The 12009-nt window shown below is 38.2% G+C and overlaps 1 protein-coding gene and 1 pseudogene across 5 annotated transcripts; both read left to right on the forward strand.

The window, feature by feature from the left end:
• Positions 1 to 1234: 1234 nt before the first annotated feature.
• LOC140857268 (hydroxyproline O-arabinosyltransferase PLENTY-like) lies at positions 1235 to 7029 on the forward strand (annotated as a pseudogene).
• A 1623-nt stretch (positions 7030 to 8652) lies between these two features.
• LOC105043438 (uncharacterized) lies at positions 8653 to 11013 on the forward strand. 5 transcript variants are annotated; one of them, XM_029264084.2, is made up of 3 exons: positions 8734 to 8867; positions 9212 to 9266; positions 9971 to 11012. In XM_029264084.2, the coding sequence occupies exons 2-3, from the start codon at positions 9254 to 9256 to the stop codon at positions 10717 to 10719; spliced, it is 762 nt and encodes a 253-aa protein (XP_029119917.1). In that variant the 5' UTR covers positions 8734 to 8867; positions 9212 to 9253; the 3' UTR covers positions 10720 to 11012. The 5 variants fall into 5 exon arrangements, with proteins under 5 accessions (XP_019705406.1, XP_029119917.1, XP_073111920.1 ...); XM_073255819.1 differs by having other exon boundaries at positions 8774 to 8867; positions 9212 to 9497; XM_073255820.1 differs by having other exon boundaries at positions 8774 to 8867; positions 9212 to 9356.
• Positions 11014 to 12009: the final 996 nt, after the last annotated feature.

Genomic DNA, 12009 nt, shown 5'->3' on the forward strand with positions numbered 1-12009 from the left:
CCCGTCGCCCAATGACGTGAGTGAGAAACAATCTCGAGCCCTTTAGGTCTTAAGGATGACTTCGTTGGGCCCTCCAAGTCATCGATGCTGATCTCAGGGTGTCTGATGAAGTTGAAGCCCTAGAAAAACTGAGCTAATTAAATTTAAAGGAATAAAGATCACAGGCTTTGCTCACTTTTTTTAAATTCTTAAAAAAAAGCCGTTCTGAGCTGGGAGGAGAACCACGAGCTCACTCAACTAATTATCGAGTGGAGGCAAAAGTGAGGACTCCAAGAACCCCCTCTACCATGGCATGTTGGGCCTCACCATATCTTGCTATCATGCCGCCACCCACACCGATCCCCCAGCCACGCCCATACAACTGCCATCACATCCACCCGCACCCACCCTCTCCAAGCCTCCAGCTCTTCCGCACCTACTCCTCTGGCAGCCATCATGTGTTCGCTTTGATTGCCGCTACCACCGCATGTACTCCACCCCGATCTCCATTGGCGATGCAAGAGAAGAGGTGGTGGCAGTGGCCATGCAGACAGCCAAGGTTAAAGTTCGAGTTGGAATCGGAGATAAAGTGACAAACATTGGGAGGTCTGGAACATGGAATAGGGCTAAAGTCTTAAGTCCTATATATTTCGGGCTAATGACTAAACAAGTTAGTGTTAATTGATTAGGTCAGACTAATTCAGTTCAGATAATCAGGCTAAATCAATTTGAGTAGAAAATTAGGCTCGAGCTCACCCTAAATAATTTATGAAATAGTGATGTTGTTTTGGCAGCATATATAAAAAATGTCGGTAATTTAAATATTTTTTTTTAGAATTAGTGATCCTAATTTTATAGTGCTAAAAAATCTGTAACTTACTGCGGCACATTGTAACATGTGCCTTCAATGACCATCACGTTCATTATTTTTGCCCCAAAATTAGGTGCGGTGCGCTTATTATGCAGGTATGAAATTCTAATTTTAGAGGGAAGATCAAAAAGAAAATATTTTGGGAGAGAAGGTCTAGGACAACCAATCGAGGCCATTAATGTGGGAGAAATCATAGAGGTTCTCTTGAAGTCGATGTTGCAGAGGACGAAGCCAATGTTGGAGATGAGGAAGAGCAGACCAGAGAGGCCCCGGGCATTGATGGAAATCATGGCGGTGAGGGAGCAGCCGGCAACGAATTGGTGGTGTAGAGCCCGATGTTTATAATAAAAGTGATTAAGGAAAGTGAAGAAGATCGCGAAGAAGATGACGGAGAAGAGAAGCTCAGAGGCCTTGGTGACGGGTGGAGAAGACAGTGACCAAGGAGAAGGAGATGCAGTAGATATATGGCTGATGGTCTGGAAGAGGGTAGGGACGAGGAGGGCAGCAAAAAATTTCTTGAAGAATCCGGGGAAGGGCTGGAAGCGGGAGGCCCAGAGGAAGGCCACTCCTAGGGTTCCATCAATCACTTCTAAGGCTTGAACCAAGATTTCTGCCATTGATTCGATCTGATCGGCTCTATAGATAACTAAGATCTTGAGATTTTTGTCATCGATTCCCTATATTAAACCATCTGAAGGTGAAAACATAATAAGCAAATTCTATCTTGAAGAAAATATTCTGGTAATAAATATTGACCCACTTGGCAATTCTTCTATTGTTATTCAAAAAGTAGATTGAACTATTTGTGCCAGGATCTAGAAGGTTGTTGCTATTTAAGCATCGTAGGTTGATAATTTTATTTCTATTCTCTCTCTCTTTCGTGTAATTATTTGCTCTTATTAGGTGACAGGTTTTCCAATTTTTCTGCTATGATATAATAGCGTTGCTTGATGTTAGTCTACATGCTATTAAGTTGAACACACTTCAATCTCGGCTAGAAAAGGTTGCTCCCACTTGGATGAATGTCTCTATAAAAATGAAAGAGGATCCAGAGACTGACAAGGCTTTTTGATGGGTAATAGAAATGTGAGGATTAATATTCATATATTATGCTTTGATTTTGTTTCAAGTCTAGTAATGGACCTCGGTGTTGCTCATTAGATTCTTCTGCTACCATGGGTATGCATATACTACTGCCAGTGCATTGCATGGAGTGCAACATATTCTATGTAAGGATTTTGCGATACAGGTATTGTTTATTTGATTTGGGTACTTTAAGCTAATTCTTTACTATAGACAATTATCCTTTTTTTTACTCCAAGAAGTTCCGTTTGGTGCATTCTGAAAATGTATCAGTACAGCCCCCTTGGGATTTAAAGGTTGGAAAGATATATATAATCCACTATACTTATGGATGCAACAATTCAATGAAGGTAATCACATTCTTCACCTATATGCAAGTGTTCTGTGGTAGTGTTGTAGTAATTTTTCCTGTTTACATACAGAACAATTGAATTTTTTTTCATTATTCGATGTGTTTTCATCATTCTTTTAATGGTAGTACCAACGTTTGCATCATTTTCTGTCCATGAACTCAAATAGATCTACTTGATTCATTTAAACTCAGAGAGAACTAACTTATGGAAGATTAGGGAATGACGATTTGACAAAAGATTATATCTTTGTGGCCCACTTCCAAGAAACATTTCCTTATCCTTTCCAGGAGTTCCTGAAAGTGTGGTATGTTTGCAACATCTAAATCCTTTTAAAATAACTAGGAAAATCTTGAACTTTTTAAAATTTTTTTTTTTTTTAAAATATTCCATCCTAACTGTAGCATTTCCTACTAAATACTCTGCTTTTCTTTTTCTGACAATCATGAAATTTTCTAAGATGAACATCTTTTAAAATTTTCCATTCTGTTTCTTCATATTCCTCCATTTATCCTATCAAACCTTTTTCCTTGTTACATGCATGATTCTTCCATCTTTTCACTTAGCTGAATTTTTTACCTTTTACCTTTCTGGATACTCTTTTAATGCGAACTTCATGAAAATAGTTTTAACAATCTTTCATCATTATCCACTTGGAATGTTTTGTAGAAAGCTATGTACAAAACCAACTCTGATGATGTATGTAATCGTCAACTTTTTCCTGAATTGTAAACACAGACTGCAGAATTATATTTACTTTGTGCCGTTAGTATTTCAGTTGGAAACAGAACATGGGCAATACATGTCACATAACCATTAGGTGAAAGTACTATTAGCAGATCCAATTTATTTAAAACTGAAAAGACAACTACTTAGAAATGTTTATGAATTATTTAATAACTAAAATGTGGAACCAATGCCTCTTGCTTCAATGTGACTCTGACAACCTTTGCACTACTTGATTCTTGATTAGTATATAGAAAGTATTGACTCTTAATTCAGTCTGAATCGAACGGAATTTGCTAATATGTGATCCTCATCCATTAAAGAAAAGTTCATGAGCTCAAATCAGTCAGAGAGCCATGCTCCTTTGCAAACCATAGTTCAGGAATAAAAAGAATACATGCTTAGCTGATAACCTTACACTGCATGCTAGAACCAAAATAACATAGATTTTAGGATCAAGAAATCATGCACAGGAACATGGTTTTCTTCTTACACACGATGCATGGTGTGCAAAAAAAGGATGCTGCTGAAGTTATTAAAGCCTAGTCACATGAATGCTAGCACTAAACATATGGCCAAAATGACATCAAGCAAGTTGCTTAAGACAGGGGATGAGATACTTAACAACAGTTTATAAAATATTTAGTCCCATACAATCATATTCTGAGTTAAGAGAAGTCATAATTAGGAAAAGAAATGACAAAGACCTTGCTGATTCATTAAGGTGAAAAATAATAATGCTACATCAGAAAGAGGCACAAATCCAACAAAAGTAGAATAGAAAACGTGGAAGGTTCAAAAGGCAGATGTCAACATAGCAATTTGTGCAGCTAATCCTCCCAGGTTAATTGCTTGTCTATTGATGAACTCCATGTTTGCTACGATGAGTCACATAACACACGATTAAGCTAAGAAAGTACTGACTCTTCACTAATGAAAAATAATGAGAACCAAACCAAGTGAATAAAAAAGTCTGAGCAATGTGTCTAAATTTTAGGGGAATTAACTCTGTGCATTAAGTAGCATGAATAACAATACCATATGAAAACAAAGACTTAGTCATACCTAAATGGTTTTCCAATCAAGATAGCTATCAACTGATTCATAGTCCAGAATTAGCTCATGTTCCATTTGATTTTAGGCTCAACAAAACAAAAATTAACATAAATGAGCAAAGCTTGATTATGATTTTGAAGTTTAAAATAAAGTTCACACTCAAGTGAGTGAAAATCATACTTAATCAACTAGATTTTCATCAAATATATATACATATTGGCATATTAAGGCATGCCCTATGATTATGATAAAGCCTGCCAAGAAAAGTTTGAAGATCTGACTGTGATAGTCTACTAATAAAAAATACATAATAAGATTCATCTAATTTTTCTATGATATATAATAATCTAAATTATTAATTTACTATTTTAGGATGAGCTACGTGAGGCTGCTGTCCATAATCATGACTTAATAGAAAAAGATGCCACTCCGGAAGATCTATATGCAATAGTTATAGGATAAGAGAAAAGTGGGCATATGCAAATGGTAGCATTAGGTCCCTTACATGAGAACTATTGGGGCAAAAACAAAAATCGTGCTGAGGCCGTAAGGAAGGCAACTGGAACCATCGAGAAGGTCCAGGTCTTGAAGCAAAGGTTACAAATATATCAGCGAGAGCCTTTGGAATTTAGTTTTCTTTTTTCATGTTTATGTATATAGTTTTTAATGAATTGTACTTTGGGTTTGTCTATTTTGTGGGGTATTTATATTTTGGCATTTATGCTTAATTTATATTTTCAATTTGATTTATGAGATATTATTATTGTTTCCAAAAGGTATCAATAAGAAAATTATTGGTTTATATAGGTGGTTTTATTAAGAGCACTTTTCAATTTATAATTTTGATTACAGGATGTGTTATTTTATGATATATTAATAAATATCTAATATATATTTCAAACAGATTCTATATAGATTAAATAAAATAATATTTTTTAATCATTCAAAATAACTATCATTAGCATATGAAATGCTGGAAAAAAATATTCAAAAATTAAACTATAAAGATATTACTGGCATGTAAAAGTATCGATAAATCTACTATTATGATTTAGATTTTTTTAATAGCATTTTTAAATGCCACCAAAAATATTCAAAGGCATTTTGTACTACCGCTATTTAGTCAATTTCTTTTTATCTTATTCTTGGGCGGCATTTTTTAATGCCGCTATATGATTTAGTAGTATTTTTTGCATGATATTTTTTTGTGCAGCTAATTGAATTTGCAGCAATGCTAAAATATTGATAAATAATAAAAAAATACGGCTATAAATAACTTTTTAGTGGCATAATGAAAGTGTCGCTAATTTATAGTGATGAATTAATAATATGATTATTGACGATATTAACTTGACATTTGATAAAAGTGCTATTTAAAATATTAACGACATTATTTCTTACTTTTAGCAATACTTCTCTGTACTGGTAAAGACCTATTTTCTTATAGGAAAGACAAACGGACTCTATATTTAAGCTCAAACTCGGCCTAAACTATTTCAGATCTAGCCCAGAGCCTGATCCGAAGTCGGTCCAACCTAAGCCCAGTTCCATCTCTACTTCCAAACGTCAATCAGCTTGACCGCCACATCAGATCAGCTCCTAATGGCAATACTTTTTATGACTTCAACTTTGATTCAGCCAAATATATTTCGGTGCCATTAAATCCAATCTCCAACCCGGCCACCCACAAGATTTAAGGTGGGATAGCCCATCCATTCCAACTAGCCAGCCCAAATGCTAAAAACAAACTCGAGCCCAATAGATAATTCGATCCCAATCATCCTAGACATAGGAGGTCCCAACAGCTAGAGCTGATGACAAAAGAATCACATTCGTAGAATGCGACACCTTTCTAGTGGCCATGACAAAAGATTAAGATGACTCCTAACTCCATTTAGCAAATGCTTCCCTCCCTCTCTCTTCACTCAAGGTTAAGGGTTTCGTGAGCTGTCTCTAATAGTAGTATTGCTGGCATAAAATTGATATGCTCCAGAATATCCGTACATCTTTCATTTAAAATGGAAGCTTCAACCCAGTGGACTAACGCTAAATCCGTCGGTACGCCACATATCTAAGTCTAATATAATCTCTATACCTATTAAACGGAAAAGAGAGGAAATTAGAGCTCTTTCGAAAATTCAGGAAAAAGAATTAAAAAATCATAGGCAAATCAGAGGAAAAAGTAAATTAAAAAGATTTCATGAAAAAATGAAAATATTTCTGAAAAAATGTTCAACAAGTAAGAATTTTATGTAGATTCTTCAAGCTTAAGAAAAGCTGTTAGTAAGGGGTTAAATTTTTCCTTTGATTATTCAGTTATTTTTATACATAATTTTTTCGATTCAATATCTCTGTCTTTATATCTATTAAATGGAAAGGAGAGAAATTGTTAACTAATTCCACCCACACAGAAAAAGAATTTGGAAAATACAATCTGCACCTATTAAATGGATAGAAGAGAAAATACAATCTCTGTCCAAAATTTAGAAAAATTAGAAGAAAGGTTTTTTGAAAAGTCGTACATCACCTGGGTATCAGTCTTGTGAGATACTGTCAAGAAGACGGACAGAAGAGCCAAACCGGCCGCTTGGACCATCGACCGTTCCCCTGATGACCTGCCTCCCAATGACTTTGGACGACAAGAAGCCGCCCAAACATGACGCAAGAGCATGGGAACGGTCCGACCACACACAGTATTCGCTTTCTGGGCTTTTATTGCTAATTTTTCGTGTCCCACGTTTCACAGTCTCCCTTTCATTGCCTTAAACTTGTCGTCTTCTTTTTCACTATTGACCTTTGCACCTTCGCCGGTGTTAAGGTATACGAGAAGGGAAGGCGGCGTTGAGAGAGGGGCCTCATTTACCATATTGGGTGTCACTGGTCCTCGGATATTGTTGCTGCAATGGATTTGGTATAGCGCTTACGTTTTCTCGGTTTGTGACTCAGGATGCGAGGGTGATGTAATAATGCTCAGGAGTCGGCCCGCCAATCACTTAAACAAGTTTATTGTGCGTGCACCTGTCGTGCTGACATTGTAGATAATGATTCAGTCATTCCCTTCTCGATCACACCGTCTCTCGGATGTCAATGCTGCACGTCAGCATAAGAGAAGTTTTGTTCAGATGACACTTGATCTTCTCAAAAAAAAAATAAAAAGAAAAAAAATGAATCATAGTTAGATACTAAATTTTTTTCCGTAAGATCCAGCAAAATTATTAAATCTGGCCTGAACCTTGATCCGAACAAAATATCAGGTTAATGGATCAGTGGTCCAACCATCGGATCAACGATTGAACCGACAAATCAATACACAAACAGAGGGGGAAGAGGTGGAGGAGGGAGGGAGCCGACTGGAGGTGGAAAAGGTGAAGGGAGGAAATCCCATACGGAGGAGGAGGAGGAGGAGGAGGAGGCAGAGGGGGGAGGGAGCTGAGCTGAGGAGGAGGCAGAAGGAGGATGTCCGAAATGGCGGAAAAGGAGATGGAGGGTGGAGGAGGTCGAGTGGAGGAGGAGGAGACGAAAGGAAGATGTCCGGTCGGATGATGGAGGAGGAAAATACGGAGAGGGAAGGGACTGAGCGGAGGAGGAGGAGGCGGAGGGAGGTCCCGGACGGCGGAGAGATAGAGGGGGAAGGGGGTTAAGTAGAGGAGAAGGGAAGCGGAGGGAGGAGGTCGCGGATAAAGGAAAAGAAGAAGGCGGAGGGGCCGATCCCGGGCCCTATTCACTGAAGATTTAAAAAAAAAAAAAAAAAAAGAGATTCATGATTACTCATCAGAGAAAGAGGCTCCGATCATCCTCGTTGGCTCATCCTCAGTCTCCATTAGTCACCACCGCCGGTTGCTCGGTCCTCCTCCTTCGCTGCTACCACTGCCGACTTCGTCACTAAGGAAGGAGAAGACGAAGAAGCCGAACGAACCAACGGGGTCTTCAGTCTTGAACTCGAAAAGTCAAAGAGATGGACCGATAAATATTAAAAAAATTAGTTAAATGGTTTTAGCTCAATCGGATTAGGTCGGATCAAACGGTTTGTAGTCCAATCGGTTGGTTCAAACTGGTTTAACTGAGTTTTAAGTATAGGGGATCAATTAGATAACCGGCCCGGTCCCATGGCCGGGTCACCGGATTTTCGATCCGATCGGCCAGGTCGGGCCAGATTTAATAACTATGAGGTTCAGTTTTAGACTATTTGTACATTGTCCAATTAATGTATTTGTATTCCAGCTGGTTCTGTTAGCCAACTGCTTGATCTAAAAATTAAAGTTGGGAACTGCTTCTTTATTATATATATATATTTAGCGTTTCTGTATAATTTTGATTTAGATGACCTTACACCAATTTGTGAGTCAACTTGCTCGATCCATGATACAGATGTACGTCGCAGTTGTTTTTAGAATCAAAATTGTGGTTCTCCTCTGAAAATTTCCATTGTGCTGGTTAGGTGTCATACCCTGATAGGTCTGGAATGCTGTTGTGCTTTTGAGAATATGCCAGCAGATTGCACCAATTTAGCAATCAAAGCTTCTGTCAATAAATCTTCCAATTCCTTCGTTTCATGCATATGTTTTTTTTTTTTAGGTTATGTACATGGAGTCTATAAATAGTAAGCACTCTTTTACCCTCTCCCAAGCGCGCTCATCGCACAGAAACCTTAGAAGAAACGCAAGGGAAGATGGGGAGAGCCCCTTGCTGTTCCAAGGTGGGGCTGCACAGAGGGCCATGGAGTCCAGAAGAAGACGCTCTGCTCACCAACTATATTCAATGCCACGGGGAAGGAAACTGGAGGTCTCTTCCTAAAAACGCAGGTGTGTTTCCTTTGAATGTATCCATTCTCTCTCGTTTACCAACTCCCACTTCATTTTTCGGCAAACCAACCCCCACTTCTTCATGGACTAATATTATCTTCTTCCTTCATAAGTGTTAAGGTTATGATATTTATCCTTGTGCCTTAATCCTGTACCATATATCTATATACTTGGTATCAATTCCTTTCTTTACAATTGTTTCAGTAACTCATTTTTTCGAGCACAATCTTTTTTTAGTATTTTCCCAGTAACTTCAGAATCTTTGGTGTGTTAAGTCCCTTTATTCAAGTTTCCAGTTGTAGGGAAGGATATATGACTATTGTTTTCTGCTGTCTTCTTGGCAGATTCTTCTCGATGTTATTTTCAGTAGGAATGGAAGCTATCATATGATGAGATGCTGTAAATGATCCAAGAAGCTATCACTTCTTGCTGTTGTCTATGCTACTGATTTCAGAACCTTTTCTTCTTGTTTCAGCTCAATCTTCTGCTGTATATATTTAGACTTCCTCTTCCAGAGTGCAGTATCAATTGTTCCATAGTTACAATCATCATCATGCTGACTGGATCATATATAGAATAACCGCTTTGCATTTTTCTGCTGGATCTTTTCCTCCTTGATCCGAAATAAAGGTCGGGTGGCGCATCTTAGGCATCCCTTATCCTCAAATAAAATAGAATTAAAATAAAATCTAGGGCCTTATATGGGTAATAGAGTTAGTATTATTACAATATTAATGACCCTTTGGTCAAAAAAAAAAAAAGGACAATATTAATGACCTTCTATGGGTTACTTATTAGAATGAATCACCCATTTTGTTGGCTAGTAATGGGAAACACTTTTGAGGAATTAATATCATTAAATCTGAAGACTTTTTGACTTCCAATTAAGTTCCATCTTTCTAATAGAATGTAGGATGCAAATGTGGACTCCCTCTCACATAAACACAATGGAAGATGTATCACTTAGAGAAGGAAAACAACGGAAGATGTTCTATTCTTCTTAAGAAAAGTCCATCAATTCATGCATGTAGGAAGGTAATACTCATATCGTTTTCCATGGGTCCTACTTTTATCTTCCCGACTAAAAACCTACTCGCTTTCAGGTCTTCTTAGATGTGGAAAGAGCTGCAGACTGAGATGGATGAACTATCTGAGGCCTGACATCAAGCGTGGCAACATCGGGCAAGATGAAGAAGATCTCATTATCCGACTTCATTCATTGCTCGGCAATAGATGGTCTTTGATAGCTGGAAGGCTGCCCGGTAGAACCGATAACGAAATAAAGAATTATTGGAATAGCCATCTCAGTAAGAAGCTCAAAAGGCAAGGAATTGAGGTTAGAGAAGGGACCTACAAAGGTACATCAAAACGAGCCCGGCCGATATCACAAAAAAGGAGTGACAGCGTTAACAAGAGTAATAACCATAACAGCAAGAACCAACAAGACAAAGGAAAGAAGAAGAATAAAGGGGAAGACACTGCAGAGATTACTGGGACCAAAGTCTATATTCCAAAGCCCACAAGGTTCACACCAACCTTGAGGAACTGTAATCTGATTGAGAATGGTGGCGTATCTGAAGTTCCTAAGACTGAAAGTGCTGCATCACAGGAAGAGAAAGGAGATACTAGCATGGAGGCCCAAACCAACGATTTGGAAATTAATTGGTATGACATCAAGGAAGGTGGCTTTTTCTTTGAAGAAGATGACCCAAACCATGTTCTAGCTTTTGATTTCCCCTCCAAAGATAGACTACTTGAAGGGCTCTACCAAGAGTACTACGAGCTCTTGAACTCGGAGGGAAATCAGGCGCAGCTGAATTCTTATCCTGATCAGTCCTTGGTTCTGTGGTGACTGATGAGGAAGAGGAGAGAACCACTGTAAAAGTGAGCGATCTCAGGCACACCTTCTATTCCTTCTCTATGTTAGAATTGCCAGCCATAAAATTGGCTCTTCGTGTTGTGTAATTCTGCCGACTCTGCCTAGGCGCGCCTTCTATTCCTTCTCTATGTAAGAATGGCCAGCCATAAAATTGGCTCTTCGTGTTGTGTAATTCTGCCGACTCTGCCTACTCCGTACACTGTCAACATCTTCAAATCTATTTATCACTATATTTAATATATTAACCGATATCACTTCACTAATGAAATTTGGTATGCGTGGACGCTTTAAATTTACAAGATGTTCATGCTGGATTGATCTATTTCAACCCATCCAGATATGGCACATACTAATATGTACCAAACTTTGTTTTATTTATTTTAATTCGATCTAAATTTTGCATTCAAGATAAACCCCCGATATAATGATAAGATATATTTTATGGTTGTTACGATAAAAATAGTTTTCAAGTAATAATATTAGAGATAGTATCTGTTGCAGTCAGGAGCTCAAATAGCTCGGATGGGTTGGTCTCTGTGCCCGTCTTAGCAAGATACTATCCACTTTTGTCTCTAGCATGTCCAGGTACAGTCTTAGGCCCATGACTTCTAGCATGTTGGGTTGCCATCTTATGTCTCGCGGTTTTATCTTATATAAAAGGCGTCTTGATAGAAAAGAGAAAGCTTCGATCTCATATAAACTAGAGTCTCTCTTGACTCACAACTGATGTGGGACTAAAGATGCCTTTCTCCCACAATAGTAGCCCCCCAAATCAAGAGAGACTCTGTGCATGGGTAGAAGATGGCCCTTTCTCTGGCGTAAATGTTGCAGTCAGAGACTCAGATGGCTCGTATGGGTCAATCTCTATGCCCATCTTGGCAAAGTATTGTTCGCTTTAGCCTCTAGCATGTCAAGATGCCGTTTTGAGCCCATGACTTCTAGCATGTCAAGATGACATCTTGGACCTGACGATTCTGTTTTATATAAAAGACATCTCACGGGAAAGAGAAAAGACATTGATCCTATATAAGCCAGAGTCTCTCCTGACTAACAATTGATATAAGATTAAAAGTGCCATCCTCCCACAACAATATCCATCTCATAAATCCTATCATTGCCTTTGATGGATAAGACATGTTATAAAGAAAATATCATATGGATTTAGTTGCCAACTCATATAAGTCAGAAATACTCGGAGTTGCATTTGGGAATCTAAGATGCTACTTATAGATGATGAGGAGAACATTTGAATTTTCTTTCGAA

This window comes from Elaeis guineensis, chromosome 4 (genome assembly GCF_000442705.2).
Source record: "Elaeis guineensis isolate ETL-2024a chromosome 4, EG11, whole genome shotgun sequence".
Lineage (NCBI taxonomy): Eukaryota > Viridiplantae > Streptophyta > Magnoliopsida > Arecales > Arecaceae > Elaeis > Elaeis guineensis.

Excerpts from the sequence above, each read along its gene's own strand:
- LOC105043438 (XM_019849847.3), top strand. The coding sequence starts at position 8,735 with ATGGGGAGAGCCCCTTGCTGTTCCAAGGTGGGGCTGCACAGAGGGCCA. Across the intron at positions 8,868-9,970 it reads GTCTCTTCCTAAAAACGCAG|GTCTTCTTAGATGTGGAAAG; the intron begins GTGTGTTTCCTT and ends ACTCGCTTTCAG.